The sequence below is a fragment of the Vicia villosa genome, linkage group LG5, assembly GCF_029867415.1.
Source record: "Vicia villosa cultivar HV-30 ecotype Madison, WI linkage group LG5, Vvil1.0, whole genome shotgun sequence".
Taxonomy (NCBI): Eukaryota; Viridiplantae; Streptophyta; class Magnoliopsida; order Fabales; family Fabaceae; genus Vicia; species Vicia villosa.
In genome coordinates, this window is record NC_081184.1 from 481,870 (window position 1) to 501,702 (window position 19,833).

A 19,833-nucleotide genomic window follows, 5' to 3' on the forward strand; every position below is an offset into this window, starting at 1 on the left:
TTGGAAAATTGACATCTCACCTTATATACTGTATGTCTGTTTTCCAGACTACATACTCATGTGCATCACATTTGTCTCATGAGGTTTTTTGTTTATACAATCTATCAACTCAGATTTGTCATAATCTTATACCAGTTAATTTCAGCTATTGGCTTTAATCAACTGTGGAACATGCTACATTAATAAATGATTGTGATGCAAATTACCTTATCTTACAGCTTAACATGTAACATTACATTCGATTGCGCTATTCGCTCAACTAGCTCGATACCAAGTTGGCCTGAACCTGAAGCGAAACAGAAAACTCACGGCAACGATTAACAGACGCATTGGTTGGTATGTGCAAAACTTTTTAAGGGAAAAGTTTCTTCACTGGCTTTTTTGTAATGATGTGTAATCTTTCACCATTAAAATCTCGCCACATAATTTTTGTGGTATTTGGTCTAACTTGTTTCCCTCTTGCCATGCTTGCCCTACGGAAACACCCGGTCCAAGACAGCGAACGTATATAACAATTTGATCGTTGAAAGGATAAGGATGTTTAACTGCCAAAAATATAATTAAATATTAGATATAATTGGAAGAAAGTATATGTATTACTACATGATAAACCTATGAAGATGAAGTGATATAGTATAACTAGAACAGAACTACAATAAGAACAATGTCACAACAGATATTTATCACAGAACTTGAACCTATAAGGGTTAAATTTTAACATCTAATAATCAACATAATTTTTTTAATATTTATACATCACTAGCTCCCAGGAACCTGATGAAGAAGTTGTGAATAGGAATTAGTTTAAATGTATTTATTTAGTGTAATTACCGATATACTGTAACCTTTATATATACGAGAAATAATAATGAGAAAAGTATCAAGTCAAGAATTATTGACATATCATTTGCTGTTCAACAAGTAAGTCAATTCATGCATTCTCCTCGCCACCTACACCTGGCAGCAGTTCGACGTATAATTCGTTACTTGAAGGGAAGCTCTCATCGTGGTTTATTCTTTCCCACTGGCGTTCCTCTTAAATTGAGTGCTTATAGTGATGCCGATTGGGCAGGGTGCCCTGATACTCGACGATCTGTCACTGGTTGGTGCATGTTTCTTGGCTCTTCATTGATCTCATGGAAAAGTAAGAAACAAGCGAGAGTCTCTAAATCTTCTACTGAATCTGAGTATCGTGCCATGTCTGCTGCTTGTTCTGAAATAATTTGGCTTCGTGGTCTTTTAGCTGAACTTGGATTTCCTCAAAGAGAGCCAACTTCACTTTATGCTGACAATACAAGTGCCATCCAAATTGTTGCGAATCCTGTTTTTCATGAACGCACCAAACATATTGAAGTTGATTGTCACTCAATCCGTGACGCTTATGATGACAGAATAATATCACTTCCTCATGTCAGTACTCAGTTGCAGATTGCAGATATTCTTACCAAGGCTGTTCCGCGTCCACGTCATCAGTTTCTTGTTAGCAAATTGATGCTCATTGACAAGCAGCATCAATTTGAGGGGGGATGTGAATAGGAATTAGTTTAAATGTATTTATTTAGTGTAATTACCGATATACTGTAACCTTTATATATACGAGAAATAATAATGAGAAAAGTATCAAGTCAAGAATTATTGACAGAAGTCAGAACCAAGGTCACACTATAATAAGATGTCATAGAAATAAGCCTGCCCAGATCTTCAATGAAGATTAGTGTAATTACCCCAATATTTAAGAACCAGACTAAACCAACTGGTTTAACCGGGAATCGGCTTGTTCACCGGTTGGTTTGATCACGGTTCACGGTTCATTACAGTTTGGTTGAACTGGTTCTTTTAAAGGGTTTTTATTTCTTTACATTAATAATTTATTTCAAGATTGTCAAGATCTCGATCTAAATCTTAATCTTACAACCAATCGTTAGTTGTTTCAGTGGTGATTGACGCTGAACTTGGTAGGGAGAACCACGGTTCGATCCCCCGCAACTCCGATCGGGAGGGGGCTGGAACCACTTGATGCCAGAACTGACCCCCGAACCGGACTAAACCGGTGGTGATAAACCAAAAAAAAAAAATCTTAATCTTACAATTTTGCGATCTCACTCACCCCAAACGATCCCGGTCTTAAGTAGAATCGTTTGTTGTAGCCAAATTGTGAAAAAAAAAATTGTAAAACCCTTGAGTATATGGCCAAGATCGGCCGCTTTCCGGCCACCATCATTACAAGCGCAGAAGGATGACAAGATGCCAAGGCGCAACAGATGGTTTGATAGAGGTCATTTTCCCTCAAATACACTTGCCTACCAAAATATCATGCAAAAGAAACTTTAAATATATAGTATTGCTTTTTGTTTTAGTAATATCTTGCGATTTTTCTTACGATCTTATGTTTTACGATCTTGCCATCCCCTCTCAATCTTACAACAAAAATTGGGTAGGATCTTCCGATCTTAGTAAAGATCTTATGTTTCACAATCTTACTATCCTCTCTTGATCTTATGCAAGATCCCGATCTTGACAACTTTGATTTATTTGTACTACATTTTAGTACTTTTTTGAGCCAATTAAACTATGGCATGTAACGATAAGTCTCCCGGGTCTATGGTGCATATTTTAAAACATTGAATTACCCCCTAAATAATACGCCTAAAAACTTAACAATGTCGAATATAAACTTACAGCAGTAAGTAATAAGACTAACCCTGAATGAAAGAAGGAAAATAACCCCTACCTGGTTTAGGAAATCCTGTTGGAAGTTCTTTGATATCATACAATCCATCCCCAAATTCATATGATAAATCACAAGGCTCTTCAGTTGACAACACTTCCTTAATTCGAGTCATTGTAAAATACAGAGGAGCGAAAGAATCAGCAAATGAAGTCAAAACTGATCCCCCTGTGTGGTTGTGAAGTTCACGAAATATTTTTATAGTTAGAACAATTAAATTAAGCTTGAGAAAACAAAAACCGCAATGCAATGCAGTACTAATAGGAGAACAATAAAAAACCAAGCAGGAGAGTTGAACTCTTCAATGAACATTAACTAATCCATAATTACATCGATGTATTGAGGAAAACCAGCATGCGTTTATAACCTGGTCAATAAACTTCTACAGTTCTAAATTGATAATTGAAGCATTAAGATTGAGAAACCGTGATTTAAATAACTAATGAGCAAACAATAAACAGGTAAGGCAAAACCGAATATGCATTATTTGACTGTTACTTTTGGACAATCAAAAAATATATAAAACTTTTTATCACCCCTTAAAAAAAAGGGATGGAACAATTTCAAAACTTGTGCATATAAGAAAGTAAGAAGTCTTTCTATGCGCACGCACGTGTGCATGTATGCATGTATTGCATATAATAACTATTTCTACAACATTTTGAATAAATATGAACAGTGAAGCACCATATAAATAACTGAGCAACCATCTATTAACTACACTATAGCATGAATTTGGAAAGATATATGGTAGTATTCAAGTCAATAAACTACATTACTTTTGTGATTTCTTTACCAAAAATTAAGAAACTCACCAATGAGCCGTCCATACGTTTTCCCATCTTTGCAAGAAAATATAACCTTAAAAAGTAGCAAAACAATCAACCGAAGTCTTCAAATTTATTGTACAAGAGATTAAAACAAAACAGTAGAAAACTGAAAGTTTACCTTTTTGAAGGAATTAATCCAGGAAATGGGCAATGGTCCTGTTTCAAAAAATTCAAAATTGATAATTCAGGTTTTTGAAGATCGAGACATGCTAAAAACTAAATGCAAATATACACAGAATCACAAAAATTAAGTTGAAGACAAAATACACGTTGAGGTGCAACACCAACATAATGTAGGAAGAGAAAACTATCAAAGACAGTAGGTTGAAGTTGCACAGAAAGAAACATTTACTAATTCAATTTAAAGAGTATTATTTTTTGGAAAGTTAAGTAGAAGAAAGAAAAAACTAAGGTATAGTGGCTGGTGAGCAATACAAGGAAGCCATTTCGTATTCACCCTCCATTCAATACACCCCATCTGACATTAGAATACAAAGGAGTATTAGGAAGGAATGCATCCAGGCCTTGTTTGGATTAGCATCTTAATTCAACAAAGCATAAATGCTTATCATATAAGTGCTTATGTATAAGCTATTTCTATAACAAAAGATAAAATAAAAGTCGAGTAAGAGTTGTTTTCATATAAGATGTTTTCTTAAGCTATCTTAGAGAATTGGTGAAAATAAGCTATAAAAACAACTTATGGACGTGTCATATACTATTTTCATAAGTTCTACCAAGTAATCTCACAAGTGTTTTTGTCAATAGATTAGCTCAAATAAGTGAATTCAAGCAGACTCTCATTTATTGTATTGAACTTAACTGTGACATACACCAACAAAAGTAATTAATCACTTCACTTGCCTCCACTTGTTCGGCATTTATAATATTCAAGCATCACATCATCTTTGTTTGAGTTGATCAATAATGTAGATTCGCTTTTTCGTACTAACTTGGGATCCTCATATCGTGTACCAGCTATCTGCCAAGCTTTTGATATAAGTCTGCACAAATCTCTCATGTCCATACACCCACAGTTCAATAAGATCCTCACAAAATACCAACTACGGTTTAGAACATTATAAGCATATAAAAAAAGGAGCGAGGACAAGACCTAGGTTCTATTAGTGGCAGTAGTCGATGACGCCTTTCCTCCGGAATATCTTCAATTTTTTTCCTGAGCATATGGATTAAAAGTAAGTGTGAGAAAGATCAGTTTCTTCAGATTTAAGAACTTTCATTGAAAAAATTGAAACATGACTAAACTTTTCAAGAACCTAGTTAAAATTAACTCTCGCATCTCATGGTATGTAGAGTAGACAAGTAGAGATATACAAATAAATGTCTTCTTTACATTAGAAAACTAGTATTACATAATCACTATTGAAGAATATACGAATACACTATATAGTGGGTGGTAAAACTGAACATAAAGAAGTGTTCCTTTGATATCCATTGCAGATATACACCTCCCATTCTTATTTCTCCGACTAACCACCAAGGGAGGAGCTCTCAACACTTTCATCAATCCAAACAATCATTGCTTGCTCTCAGAGATACACTAGGTGATCAACTTTAGATGTGAAAACAAAAAAATATTGATTTTACATTAGCAGACAATCACATAATGACAAATGAAAGCCACACTCGAAACCACCTTTTAAAGTCGTCGGTATAGCGGAACAAAACTAGTGTCTCTGTTAGGAAACTGAGAATTGACTTGAAAAGAGATAACAATTTTATTAAGAAAATAGGAAAAAAAATAAAAATAGGAGAGAATCTCTCCTACAAGAGATTCCCCTTCAAAGTAGAGTCAGTGTACTCTATTTGCAATGTTTACAAAATTCAATGATGACATCTACCTATTTTATGTTCCTATTTATACATAATATCACTAACAAATTAACGAACAAAATAATTCAGTAACCAATTCTCCTCTATTCTAACTCCTAACAGTTTCTTTGTGTATTGTTATGGCCTACATATCACCGACTCTTCTGTTTAAAGGTAAGTCTGATGTCCAACACGAAAATACATTGGTTACATTCAATCATTTCTATTTGGCCTATATACCATTGAGATTTCAGATTGAAGAAGACACCATTGTGAAGCATGGCGAAACCCAACAAATAGAAAATAACTTGAGACCAAGATTGACTATTTGAAACTTATACAGCAACAACAACCAAGTCTTATCCCACTAAGTGGGATTGGTTACATGGATCAACTTGCACTATAATGTTCTATTGAAGACTATGCTTTTATCCAAACCATTAATCTTGAAATCTTTCTTAATAACTTGTCTTATCCAAACCGTTGTTCCTACTTCTTATAGAATTAAAAAAAATATTGATTACAATGATACACATTATACAGTGATCTTAACCAACTTGCAACTAACCCTAACCAACTTACATATACTTTTTTGATAAACTCCAACTTATTATTCTAATCAACACTTCAGACCGAAGGTGTGTCCAGTGTCCAACACATTTGATTACATTCAATCATTTCAAAGTGATGCTACCTCTACTCACCACAATCTAAAAAATTGTTAATCTATCATCCGAGTTTTGGTACTCGAAATAGAATATGGCAAACAAATATAAAACCCAATCCTATAGAATGTGATTATGAATATAAAACCATGAAAGAACAAAATGAGTGAGCATTACCATAGATATGCAGCAGGATTATAAGAATCTGGGTCCAAAGGAATCAAATTATCAGGAGGATCAATAAACGCAACCACATCTTGTTCATCCAAGTAAGACCTTTTACCATTCGGAAGAATTTCAAAGGGTTTATCATCCCATGAGGATACATTCAATTCATTGCTTCGAGACACAGCACTGCTTCCCCAGCTAGATTCAACAATTCCCTTTCTGTTCAACAACCCTAAACCTATAGGACAACAACAAAACAAACAAAATAAAATCAAATTTAGTGTAATTAATAATTGAAGTAGCATTTTTAAGTTATTCTCTCGTTTACCTCTGAACTGTGGCTGTTTATGGCGTGGAAAGAAATGAGGAGGTGGAGGATGTGGATGGAGATGGTGGTTATGAGTGCAGCAGCACCACCAACTTGGTGTTGCTGCGGTGGCTGTCGCTGTATTCATAGGATATTTGATTGCACCACCCAAATTTGAAATTCCACTTCTCATTTATTGAAAATTAAGATCATTTAAATTATAGACCAATTTTTTTTATTAATTTGTTTAAAATAAATATTTTATCAAGCTATGCTTTAATTTCTTACTTTTACTCTTAGCTACTTAATGTAAGGAGCCCGCATATGCAAACTGCCTCCGACCCCGATTTCACCAAAAATTTCACTCATCGACGAGATGCCAGTTTTTATGTACAAATACATCGAGTGGATCGTCAATGTTGAAAGGGACGGTAATTGCGGTTACCGGGCCTTTTTGGCTTTGCTTGGTAAGGGAGAGGATAGTCGTGCGCTTGTCCGTCATCAACTTATCCAAGAGTTGAAGACGTATAAAGAATCATACACGCAGTTGTATGGAGAGAAAAATAAATTTGAAGCGGTTTATGAATCTCTTGTTCCTTTCTTGAGCGGTCAGGCACCAATGTCAAAATGGATGAGATTCCCAGTAATGGGGCATCTTATTGCATGTGCATGTGATAGTGTGTGCATTGACTTAACGCGATACACGTTTTTAGAAACTTTTTTCCGCTCCGCACCACACCACCTAGAAATCCAAATGATGGCATCGTGTGTATTGGATGCCTTGCAAGTCATTTTGTACATGTTTACTTGAAACCGGAATTCCCCATACCACCTACATCACCGAAATGTGCAACTCATTCTACCGCAAATGTCGAGACGTGGTCCGATCGTTTTGTTGAAAGGATGCACGAATTCGAAAGATTAAACAACATTGAAAAGGAATCGAATGCGGAAAAGTCCAAGATGGAACCACCAATAGATTTAGTCGACGACACTTGTTTTGATTTGTTTTGAATTTTGGAAGTGTAATATACTCACTTTTTAACATTGCAATATAATCAATTTTTAACATTGAATTATACTCACTTTCCTTATTATTCTGTTCTGATATAAAAATGTAACAGTGAAAGTTCCGTATATGTATCTACGGAAGGTTTTTAAGTTGCAGTTCCAGTGAAGTTTCCATAGATATACCTTCGGAACCAATATATCTGGGGTCTTTCCGTAAATGTAGCTCTAGAACATTTTGACGTTGAGTAAAAAAAGGTGCGTTCGGAGATACATCTCCGGAAGCCGAGGAATATTTTTGAAAGCACACATGTTGCCTAAGAACCCCAAGGGGTGGGGTAAGAAATTCCCTATAAAAATTAGAGCTCTCAAAATGGACTTTCTAATGTTAATCTGGCCGGTTCTGGTGGGCCCTAGGCTTTTTAAGGCTGAGCTAAAATAGTCCTGTGTAATATGAGCTCGAAAATTATTATCCGAACTCAATCTTAGATACACTTCGAACTACCCGATCTTAAACGAATTTTTTTATTTAAAAAAAAAACTAAATAAAATCTTCATAATATTTATTATAAATAAAATTAAAAATTATATTATTTAAAGCATAATACATTTTTACATTTTTAAATACTATATTATCTCTTATAAATATTATAATGTGTTTCTAAATACAATATATATCTAAATTGTATAAAATAATACCTGAATATTTAATATAGGAAAAAAAACTAATATAATACGATGAAAGAATATTAATTATATTAATGTATAATAAACCTTCCTATTATGCTTATTATTGTTAAATTTTTGTTTCTCTTTACCGCTTGGTTGATAAACTTTAATTATTTCCCTTGTAACAACTGATTTATTCCTATGCATTTTCTTTAAATTCTCACTGTATCGAGGATATAAAGGCGTCACAAGAACAATCTTGGAAATCATTATGTTTATGCCACTAGAAGAGATTGAATATTTCATTTCAAGTACATTTGGAAGAAGCTTGTTTTCAAGTGTGCCATTTAAAACTAGATTCATAATTGTTTGTTGTGGAGTTGTAGTAGGACTAGAAACTCTTATTTGAAGGCCTGTTTTCCCTTCTGCTTTAGCCAAGTGTTCTTGATAGAAATATCTGATTAGCCTCACGCTGAATTTGAAGGGTGTAAAATGTAGCGTCTGAGAAGGTACAAAAATTGATCTGATTGTAAAATCAACCAAAGAAACTTAATGAGACGAGCTTGTCTATCATCACAGTGAAAAAATTTCTCATGATAAGTCTTTGGTAGTGTAGATTGAGAAATAGTGCTAATGGAAAATTTAATTTTGAATTATTGAGAAAGATATAACTGTTGTTATGTATTTGAGCTAATGTGATTGTAAAATATTGATCTTCTCATTAACCTTGCAACAGACTAAACAAAAGCCAAAACTAAACCTTCCAAAACTTAGTCAAGCTAAGTCTTCAAATTGATCTCAACATCAAGCCTCAAATGAATCATCACGTAATACAAACACCATAAAAAAATGGTCATATTCTTGAAAAATTACAAAGCTTCACCTTGCATATTTGACGAAACTGGTAAGTGGTTGTGCAAAAAAATTATAACTCGAGGCATCATGACTTTATGTGTTTCAATTGTGTAACCTTCTCAAAATCCAGAGGATGGAAGTTTCTTTCTACCTCCCAAGCCAATTGTGACATACAATTAAATGTTGACTTGGCCCCTTTTTCATCCGTGACTTCTCTAGGGAAAGGGATGCGGACCTCAAATAAACCGTTGTTAGGAGAAAACAAACGCATATCCAATCCCAAGCGATCTACCCATATCATCTTTGCTTCCGAGACCTACAATGGGAAATCAAATACATTGAAAACTAACTTATCGATCCCCAATGATTTTTTGAAGTTGGCTTTTGTTTAGCATTCACAACAGGACATGAATGAATAAAGAAAATGCTACACAGATGCATCAGGTGTACTAGTTAAATCAATGGATAATAAAGAAATAAAAATGGACAAAGTTTTGTTGTTGTTAATAATATGCATGAAATGAAAGAAACAGAAGCTAGGCTAGCTTGGGCAAGCCTGTGAAATCTCAAATTCAGATCATCCAAAAAAACTGAAATGAAAAGTACCTGGAAATCCAAGTCAACATAGACATTACAAAAGCGAGTAATGTCTTCCATATTATTGGTGTTAATTTCAGCTACTAAATTCTCAGCAAATTCTCGAAGGGGGTCGGGTTGAGCATTTTTGTAGTCTAAAGAGGTGAACCACACACCGTCCTGAAAAAACAGGGACATAGCCAACTTATATAAGAAAACCCAACTTGCGTAAGCTTAAAAAGTAAGAAATCTTAGTACTAGTACACTAGTAGTATAGGCTAGAATACGATTTAGAAAAGGTGAAGGGTCGGGGTCCCAACCTCCTGGAAGTCATCCAAATGCAGCACCCTATCTACATCAATAATATACATAAAATCCTGACCAACTTCTTCTCCAAACCTCTTCTTCCACAAAGAAACAAGCCGCTGCAGAGTGGCAGTACAGGTTTGATTAAACAAACATAAACAGAATACACAAATTTAGAAAGTTATAAATTTCTGTATGCAATTACAATTGAGATCACAAGGTCGGGGTTTTTGAGTTCCTCATGACCAAATTTGTCAAACATCACCCACATTTCTCAACAACCTTTCTGATTCTTTCATAATGCCAAGATAACGAACAATGTGTTCATAATTTCAATGAAAAATTCAGTAACTTTGCCCTTGAAATTCTCTATAATTAAAATTAACAAAATTCTAGAATGATTCCAAAGTTGAAAACCCTCAATTACATTGAGTTAGTCAATTTAGTCTACAATTGTCCAAGAAGAATTAATGCGGTATTTTTGGCTTAACCCTCTGGTTTCCTAGGGAAATGAGCTATGGTAATCTACAATTTGGCCGGGAGATGACCAAAACTCGCCCAAGGAACATTCTAGGCAAAGCTCGAACGTCGATTTGACTTTATCTAAAGTTCATTAACCAATTGGTTCAAACTAATGTGTTCTATATTATGTTAATTTAAGAGATCAAATTGTTCATCAAATTTCAGCTACTAAATCGATGATTCATTACAATCACAATTTGAAAACAACCTTGCATATGTACCTATTATTCTAATACTAATTGATTACCTATCATTGAACTTAATTTAAAAATAATTGGCATCAATCTGAATCCACTCACTTTGATCAAAACTGGATCCTGCGGTTTGGTAAGTGTTCCTTGAAGTGTACACTGAGGTGTCCGCAATCCCGACTGTAAAAACTGGTACAAACAAAAACACAAACACATACAATGCATTAAAAAAACATCAATTCAACTACTCCAATTTGTTCCAAACAATTCAACAGAAAAATACCTTAACATGAAGAGAAGAAGGGGTATCATCAATCTGGTGATTGGCAGTGGGAATAGAATTATGATTGAAATAGAAAAAAGGGTTTCCATTTTCCGAATCAACGGCGAATCGAACCCCAATACCAATTGGGCAACCCTGTTGAGTCAAAGTCGAAAACGTGCCAGACGTAGCTAAATCCATAATGGTTCTGGATACTTCAGCTGGAAATGGTTTGGTAATCTTGTTATCGGTTTTGAGTTCCAATTGGGTTGAAAGTGAACACTTTGTTGAGCGAAATGAGATTGAATTTGAAGGTTGAGTAGAGATTTTAGTAGTAGTGGTGAAGTTTCTTGTTTTTGGTGTGAAATTGCATGGTGCAGTGAAGTTTCTTGTTTGAAGAAGCATTTTTTTTTTTGGATTTGGGATTTTAGGGTTTCGATGATGAAATTGAATTGAATTGAAATTGAAATTGAATTGAAATGAAAGTGAAGGATGTTTTTATTTTATTTTGGTTAACTGGTTTAGTGTTGAAGCGAAAGGGAAAATGGATAAGAATTTGTTTGATACACGCGACAGCGAACAGAGTGTCGTTTCTACGTAAGTAAAATGTAAACGGCACTTCTGTTTTCGGGAGTGTTGTCAAGTCTAAAACTAATGCTAATAATTATAGTTATTATTTTAAAATGATTTTTAATGTTTTGATTTTATTTTTTTATAAAGCCAAGGACAAGCATGTCTCTTGGAGTGAACTGGATGATCAGGCCTGGCTAAGAAAAAAATATTAAAGAAAAAGTAACCTACACACAAATTTTTGTCTTTCACCCTAAATCTCACCAAAACACATTTAATTGGAGTCCTCATTTTTTTTTTTCAAAATTTATTTTGGAGAAGCATTTTTGGATCCACTCTATATACATCCCATATTAAGATAAGTTGATTCAAAAATACATCTCTGTATTCATATCAGACAAAATCTGGAGACGTATTTCTGTATTTTTATTAGACAGTCGTTTTTTTACTTTGTTTTAAAGATATACTATGAAAATGACATTATATAAATGAATAAATCTGGAGTAAGCAATGAAGTCAAAATAAAATACAAATTATAATAGTGCTCCAAATACAAATAGGTTGAATGAAAGGGAGACTAACTACCTCAACTTTGCAATTATGTTCTTCCATGTTAAAATAGTATCATTCTTCGGATATTCTGCAATTATGTTTTCAGACGCGCTAGCCACTAAAAAAGTTCCATTATGTGTTTCTCCCCACAAGCAAACATCATCACCATGGTCATCTCTAGGATGAAGGATGGTTGTAATTTCTACAACCGTATCATGATTAAATATGTTTTTGAGCAGACTGCGATTCCACTCTTCATTTTCATCCACTAAGTCCTCCATTTTTTACATATGCAGCATATTTCTATCTACTATCATATATTGATGAATGATGTAACACTCGAGGCCAACGATAGTGGGGGGTGGTTATCGGTGCTTGAGGCATGACAATGAGACACTCCCAAGGCCAAATAGGGCGATGAGTGGTCGCCGAATTTACATCGGAATGAGAGGGATTCTGAGGCTGTGCAAATATGTGACTGCATGGTTGAAACATTGTTAATTTACAGGAGATAAATATGATAAGAGGGAACCGTAGATTTCATTTCGAGAGCGCCTTACAATATTTATCATATTTACGATAAATTGCTTGTTTGACTTCTTCGTTCTTTACGCCCCTTGGAAGACACCTGACCCAGATGGTTTCTTGACAAAATTCTACCAAAAGTCTTGGTCCTTTATTGGTGATACTGATAGCATCTGCTACAGATACATTAAGGATTTGTGGGACACACCTGATCACATCAAAGAGGTGAATCAAATAGAAATATGCTTGATTCCCAAGGCTACTAATCTTACTCAGGTACTACAATTCAAACTTATGTCCTTGTGTAATTCAATATATAAATATTTGAATAAGTTAATTATAATAGACTTAAGATTTGCATTGATGAGGTGGTTGTTCCTTTTCAAATTGAGTCTATCTAAGGAAGAAGCATTCACGAGAATATTGAGCTAGCCCAAGAGCTAATTCAACACGATACTTTGTAATTAAAAGTTAAATATGTTTGTGGTCCTTCTAAGTATCTCAATTTTTATTTTTAGCTCTTTAAAATATGTTATTTAAAGAATAATCTTCATAAAAAATTTTATCCACACTTTTAGTCTTTCCGACAACTTAGTGACAATTTTTTGAGCTTAACGACAGAATTATCGAAAGTTTGAGTGACAATTTATTACAAATGTCATTTTTGAGTTAAACTCTAAAATAGTGGTTGGTGGTAAAATATAGTATTAGGATAGCTTCATCATCCTGGGTGTAATAGAACACTGCAGTTGGGTTTGAGGACATCATCATGCTCTTCCTTAACTATTCATCATATTCGGTTGTTCATATTTCATCTTCCTCGTTTTCCTCAAACCCCAAAAACAACCTTAATCACCACAAACCCACTTCCCTTTCAATTTCCAACAACAACTCTCATTCTCACGACGATGATGTTTCCATCAAATTCAAAGCCCCAACACCTCCATGGATGAATTCTCCTCTTCTTCTCCAACCCAAAGACCTTCCCAATCCCAACCTCCAAAAACGCGACCATTCAGATAAATCCTTAACTGGTAAACAAGTTAAAGGCAAAAAAGCCTTGAAGAAAATTGCCCACAAAGTTGAGAGGCTTCACAGTACTGAAACTCAAATGGGTTCTAAAAAAGTTGAAAACTTTGGGGCTTGTTTGGAGAGTTTGATGGAGAATGAGGAGGTTGTGACTAAAGGGAGAATGCCATGGGAGAAGGATGAAAAGATTGATTTTTTGAAGGTGAAGAAGGAGAAAATTGTAACTTCTGCGGATTTGGCTCTTGATAAGGTGCTGCTTCAAAGGTTAAGGGGTGAGGCTGCAAAAATGAGGATTTGGGTCAAGGTTAAGAAAGCTGGTGTCACACAAGATGTTGTGAAGGAAATTAAAAGGACTTGGAGGACAAATGAACTTGCTATGGTTAAATTTGATATCCCTTTATGTCAAAATATGGATAGAGCTAGAGAAATTGTTGAGGTTAGGCTTCTTTCTCCCCATTCTTATATGATCTCTTTGTTTATTGAATCTTGTAATACAATACTATGATGAAGCACAGACACCGACACTGACACGCTCACAGTGGTATAATTTGACAAAATGAATAAACTAAATGTAATTACAAGTTTCAGTGTTTGAAAGAAACACGACACACTTTTTCAGAGGTGTCGGTGCTCCGGAGATATGAAATATCTATAAATTATTCTGTTTTGTGCTATATGGGTTATCCTTCCATGTTATGTGATGGCTATATAGTGTTCATTTCATGTTTGAATAGACAAAGACTGGAGGCTTGGTTGTATGGAGTAAGAAGGATGCTCTTGTGGTTTACAGAGGATGCGATTATCAGTTAACCTCTAAGGGTTCTCCAAAGATACATACCGGTTATATTCCTAGTCAAAGAAAAAATTCTTATGAAACGAGCGAGGTGAAATCATCCACCAAAGCTGACCATTACCTGGTTGAATCCGACCAAACTAGAAGTGAGATACTGAGCGGGAATGTTGATCATAAGGATTCTCAATCAATTGACATCCACGATATGAATTACCAACCGACCAACAGATCATTGTATGAGAGGGAATGTGATAGATTATTGGACGGCTTAGGACCTCGATTCATTGATTGGTGGATGAACACGCCGCTTCCTGTTGATGCTGACTTGCTTCCAGAAGTGGTTCCTGGATTTAAGCCCCCGTTTAGGCTCTGTCCACCTCATGCTAGAGTAAAACTAACTGATGGTGAACTAACTTACTTCAGAAGGGTTTCGCACCCTTTACCAACTCATTTTGTTCTCGGTAGTACCCTCCTTCTTGATTAAGTTCTTCAGTTTCTTATTGGGCTGAAAATATATTATAGATTTTTATTTTCTTGTTTCATGCTTGATGCTAAAAAGTAAATGCAATTCGATCTTTATTATGAAGGAAGAAACAAAGGACTTCAAGGCTTAGCTGCTGCTATCTTAAAGTTGTGGCACAAGAGTCATATAGTGAAAATTGCTATCAAGTACGGAGTTCAGAATACCGACAATGAAACAATGGCCAATGAACTGAAGGCAAGTTTCATAGAAAATCTACTTTTTAATCCTAGACCTCTCAGGTTTAGGTTTAGTCGGTTTTGTATTATGTATATGAGCTTGAGTTTTCATGTTGCTTTGAGATCAATTTTATTAATTTCGAGCGATTTGTCAGGATTTCATGTTGTATATATGTTTTATGTTCAATAGTCGTGAGAGGTTGATTGCACTGATTTTTAGCTTGTTTCGGTTTATGTATCGGGAAACCAATATGAATAACTTTGATGTTTTACAATACAGCGTCTCACCGGAGGAGTTCTATTGTTGCGCAACAAGTTTTATATATTACTCTACAGGGGAAAAGATTTCCTTCCAAGAAGAGTTGCAGATTTGGTAAAAAGGAGAGAATTGGAGTTTAAAAGTTGTCAAGTTTACGAAGAAGATGCTCGGTTGAAAGCAATTCAAGCCTTTTCTTCTATCGAAGAATTTCAACTGCCACAAGAGACTAGTACAAGTGGAAGTTTAACAGAATATATGGAGATCCGAAATAAACACGAGAGTATAAAAGAAGTTGATGTTGACATAAACGTTCCACTGGAAGCAGAAATATATAGGTTGGAGAAGGAATTGAGAGAGCAACAGCGTAAAGCTTTCATTGTGAGATTTGGTTTATCGATTTTTTTCGCTTTGTTATAAAGCTTTTCATTGTGAGATTCTGATACACTCTTAAAATTAATTTTATGTTTTCTGCAGCTTAACAAGAAAATAGAGAGATCATCAATAGAATTATCGAAGATAAATGCTGCATGGAAACCTTCTGGAGAAGATATAGACTTAGAAATAATGACAGACGAGGAAAGAGAATGTTTCCGAAAGATGGGATTGAAGATGAGAAGTTGCCTAGTTCTCGGTAAACCAATTTCACTTCTTGAATTTTTATTCGTCTCTATTTGTTAGTCTGTATAGCCCTGTCTAAGAAACTATACTCAACAATGAGTGCAGGAAGGCGAGGAATCTTCGACGGTGTATTGGAAGGGCTGCATCAACATTGGAAATTCAGGGAAGTAGCGAAGGTCATAACGATGCAGAGACTACTCAGTCGGGTCATCTACACTGCACAGTTTATAGAAAGAGAGAGTGGCGGAATTTTAGTTTCGGTTGATAAACTAAAAGAGGGACATGCTATTATTATTTACCGCGGTAAGAACTATAGCCGGCCTAAAGAAAAGATCGCGAAAAATCTTCTAACCAAAAGAAAAGCATTGCAAAGGTCTCTTGAAATGCAGAGAATTGGAGTAAGAGATGGCTTTTTTTTTGCATTCATCATTCTCCTTTATTTGTATTTTTTTCATTCCACATTCAAGACTGATTTGCTTACTGCATTTTCAGTCACTGAAGTTTTTTGCTCATCAGAGAGAGAAGACAATCTCTGATTTGAAGCTGAAACTGGTAAGTTCCAATAAGCTTCAAGTTAACTTTATTTGTTCTATTGTATAGCTGAGATTCTTTTTGCAACTTTAGGAAACTCTTAAGCAGGGAAAGGAAATTGAGGTGAGAGAATTTGAAAACTAATGCATGCATGTCTAAGACTTGTTTCAACCTGCAACTGTTCTTAAATTGTCCGCTTATCGACGGGATAAGACATACGAAAAATTCAATATGGCTCAGCAAAAACAACATATTTTGGCAGTAAGATTTCAATATAGGAGCAAAGTCTTCTCGTATCATGGACACCTTGTTTGCCATGCTGAAAGCTTGGATATGTAAAAGAAATTACTTTTTTCTTTAGAAAGTTAATGTGTATATAATTACTTGTCTAATTCAAGTAGTTGGGTGGTACTGGTATTGCTTAAGTCTTATTCGATTTCTATCTTGATTCACTATGCAAATCATCTCTCTGTTTTATTGTTATTGTTTGGTGTCGGTATTATTGTAAAAACATGTTGTACAAATTCTGAATGAAGATTTGTCTAAGTAACCATTTACTCATAGGGTAAAATAATTCATAACATGCTCACCTCATATTGCTGTTTCTCGGCATAATCGACCTAATAAGTCTGTTGTGCAGAAATTACTTATTCAAACTACAATTGCAAATCAAGCTCATGAAAAACTCAATAAAAACCAGTCAAATTTATGCAATCAATTATGGAACAGGAACATAAACCTATAAGACATAGCAAACTGAATTCGATGAAGCAATTGCATACACATATTACATGCAGAATAAAATAATTAGAAAACAAACATAACACTTGAGAGTGAAAATCATGTCTATATTATGGGAAGGGAACAAACATAACAACTGATGAACAACCACTTGTTAAATCAAGAATCATAATGACAATGCGGGTAGATTTGTCTTTATTGATAACTTCATCCAAATTTCTTACATTATATAAAAGCAAAAGGAAATTTCTCAATGTAATTGGAAAAAAGTTCATTCTCTATGCTGCTCCATCGCGGTTCTCTTATATCTGTCAATGATGGCCTTGATAATACCTTTGAAGGAAGTATTTGAATCTCTCTTAATTGTTTGCAGTTTTCTGACACACGCTTTACTCCCTGCCGTGTAACCTCGTGACAATCGTTGAGTGAGAGTTGCAAAAGTCGAGGGCAAGCCTTTGCGATTATATAGAGTTGTTCATCATCAACTCCTGTATGGGATAACTTCAACATCTCTAATTTGGGAAATTCAAATTCAATGGACGAGCCGATTAAGATCAAACATTCCATGTTACTTAAGTGGAGTATTTGTAGTAATGGAAAACAATGTGCAATGAGGAACAAGTGGTAGTTAGAGTCAAAATTAATGTTGGAACAAGTAAGAGAGGTCAAAGTTTTAATGTTTTGGGAGAAGGTTATCAAGCCATTGGCAGGAAAGTTGGATCGGTTGGAGAGATTGAGGGATGTAATATTCAATGGAAAACGAGAGATTTCGTGGAGAAGACTGTTGAGGTCACAGTAGACTCGCGAGAAGTCGATGGAAGTGAGGTTGGTGAACCTTTGAAAGAGGTGAAGGAAGAAAGGTAGATTTGGATACAGGACAAGAGTGAGAGAGAATCGGAGGCGGTTGGTGATAGAGAGGAACTGTTTCGAGACGACGCTGAGAGACTTGAAGTCTTCGTTAAGGAATTTGAATATACATTCCCAACATTCTTCCGGTAAATAGAAATCATCTCGTAGTTCTGAAACTTGAACAGAATTTCTTTTCCTTTTCATATTGTGGTGTTGATTTGAAAATAAGGGTTAGGGTAAAACCTTATATATAGATAGAGACGTTTCTTGGTCTTCACGTCACAATTATAAGTGACTTTCTTTTATCACAAAAATCAAAATACTTAACAAATTTATCCATTATATTTGACTAGTATCAAAAATTGCAGTTCCAAACCTTTTTTGGAAATAAAATATTAGATTTAAATTTACAGCTACCCTATGACTGGATATGGTTTAAGTTTGTAGAAGATTTTAAATTTTAAATTTCATATTTATAATTTATATATTTAATTTTGAAATTTTAAGAAAGATAATCATTAATTTTGAATTTTTGAAATTTTGAAATTTTATTGTTTGAGAAGTTTTGAATAAATGTTTATTAATTTTTAATTTTAAGTAAATAAATATTTTTAATTTTCTTATAAATTGATCATGAATTACGTAATCAATAAATCAGTTTAAATGCATATTTATGAAATTAATAAATTATTATAATTACAAAATAGGAAAATATAATAATGAATTAATGGAAAAAAGTAACCTTAGTATAAAAGAAATATTTTACACATTAGAAGAAAAATAGTAACGTAAGAGAGAAATTGTTGTATAATTGTTCATTGTATATTAGTTTATCATGCAGGAATCATGAAAATGAAATTTTATTACATGTTATGTTTATTATATTTATTATATACTTATACTTTAAACTCATTTATAAATATCTTATACTTTAATGTTATTTGAAAGACCAAAATTTAGTCACCATTGACGGGTTATATAAAAATTATAAAGTATATTTTTTTTTTAATTTTTATTGAGATATAAAACTTAGTCTATGATTTATTTGAGAAAATAAAACATAGTAACCATTTTACTCTCTAATTTAGCCGGATTTTAAAAGCACATTTAAAATGCAACAATAAATATTTGTGTTATGAGAGAGATTTTATTTTGTTTTATTTGGTATGGAAGGTTTAAATAACCTATTTTTCCGTAAGCTTAAAACAAACTTTGCAACCAATTTGTTTTTATAAAACCTTCTTTAAATTCATAAACTAACCTAACCCCTCAGCCTAAACCATCACAAATTTGTTCTAATCAATATGAAAATAAAGCAAAAGAAAATCTCTCAAATTTTCAAAACAACAATCTCATTATTTACCAGATGAGTGTTGGGAATTGGTCTTTAAACTTCTCAAAGAAGACGGTGAAGACAATTTCAAACTTCTCTCAACTGTCTCAAAACAGTTCCTCTCTATCACTAACCGTCTCCGATCCTCTCTCACTCTCTACTATCCATTCCTCCCTAATCTATTTCAAAGATTCACCAATCTATTATCCCTCAACCTTACTTGCTTCCACGTGATCTCAACATGTTTCTCTCTCAAATCTCTTGTTTTCAACTTAACCTTACATCACTCAATCTCTCGGGTAAACCCACAATTCGCCTTAAAAAATGATAGAATTCCTCATAATCCAAATGCACCAAATAGTTGTGATCCAGTCTATCCAGATAACCTTGATGTTCATAAAATATATTTTGGCT

At 34.2% G+C, this 19,833-nt stretch overlaps 3 protein-coding genes across 4 annotated transcripts in view; 1 reads left to right on the forward strand and 2 right to left on the reverse strand.

Annotated features, from left to right (window-relative positions):
• On the reverse strand, positions 1-6,755 carry LOC131601066 (uncharacterized). The gene is made up of 8 exons (XM_058872788.1): positions 6,553-6,755; positions 6,234-6,462; positions 4,673-4,735; positions 4,423-4,562; positions 3,677-3,714; positions 3,544-3,589; positions 2,732-2,896; positions 1-545 (listed from the first exon to the last, which is right to left on the reverse strand). The coding sequence occupies exons 1-8, from the start codon at positions 6,722-6,724 to the stop codon at positions 370-372; spliced, it is 1,029 nt and encodes a 342-aa protein (XP_058728771.1). The 5' UTR covers positions 6,725-6,755; the 3' UTR covers positions 1-369.
• Positions 6,756-8,904: 2,149 nt separating this feature from the next.
• Positions 8,905-11,519, reverse strand: LOC131601069 (glutamyl-tRNA reductase-binding protein, chloroplastic). The gene is made up of 5 exons (XM_058872792.1): positions 10,942-11,519; positions 10,767-10,847; positions 9,960-10,064; positions 9,670-9,819; positions 8,905-9,379 (listed from the first exon to the last, which is right to left on the reverse strand). The coding sequence occupies exons 1-5, from the start codon at positions 11,323-11,325 to the stop codon at positions 9,149-9,151; spliced, it is 951 nt and encodes a 316-aa protein (XP_058728775.1). The 5' UTR covers positions 11,326-11,519; the 3' UTR covers positions 8,905-9,148.
• Positions 11,520-13,243: 1,724 nt separating this feature from the next.
• LOC131601067 (chloroplastic group IIA intron splicing facilitator CRS1, chloroplastic-like) overlaps positions 13,244-19,833 on the forward strand; it is a 45,340-nt gene continuing 38,750 nt past the window's right edge. The window contains exons 1-8 of one of the 2 annotated variants that reach the window (XM_058872790.1): positions 13,244-14,032; positions 14,331-14,850; positions 14,977-15,107; positions 15,369-15,725; positions 15,822-15,978; positions 16,071-16,363; positions 16,458-16,517; positions 16,590-17,057. In XM_058872790.1, the coding sequence (XP_058728773.1) occupies positions 13,337-14,032; positions 14,331-14,850; positions 14,977-15,107; positions 15,369-15,725; positions 15,822-15,978; positions 16,071-16,363; positions 16,458-16,517; positions 16,590-16,640 (2,265 nt within the window). In that variant the 5' untranslated portion in view covers positions 13,244-13,336 and the 3' untranslated portion in view covers positions 16,641-17,057. Of the gene's footprint in view, positions 14,033-14,330; positions 14,851-14,976; positions 15,108-15,368; positions 15,726-15,821; positions 15,979-16,070; positions 16,364-16,457; positions 16,518-16,589; positions 17,058-19,833 lie in introns of those variants that run through there. The other variant, XM_058872789.1, reaches the window with a different exon arrangement.

Bases quoted from the DNA above. Each gene is read 5' to 3' on its own strand.
- LOC131601066 (XM_058872788.1), bottom strand. From the start codon at position 6,724: ATGAGAAGTGGAATTTCAAATTTGGGTGGTGCAATCAAATATCCTATG. The intron at 4,563-4,672 runs GTCTTGTCCTCG...AGATTTGTGCAG, and splicing joins CTGCCACTAATAGAACCTAG to ACTTATATCAAAAGCTTGGC. The intron at 2,897-3,543 runs GTGAGTTTCTTA...ACAACCACACAG, and splicing joins AACGTATGGACGGCTCATTG to GGGGATCAGTTTTGACTTCA.
- LOC131601069 (XM_058872792.1), bottom strand. From the start codon at position 11,325: ATGCTTCTTCAAACAAGAAACTTCACTGCACCATGCAATTTCACACCA. The intron at 10,848-10,941 runs GTATTTTTCTGT...TGTTTGTACCAG, and splicing joins CTTCTTCTCTTCATGTTAAG to TTTTTACAGTCGGGATTGCG. The intron at 9,820-9,959 runs GTTGGGACCCCG...CTGTTTTTTCAG, and splicing joins ATTTGGATGACTTCCAGGAG to GACGGTGTGTGGTTCACCTC.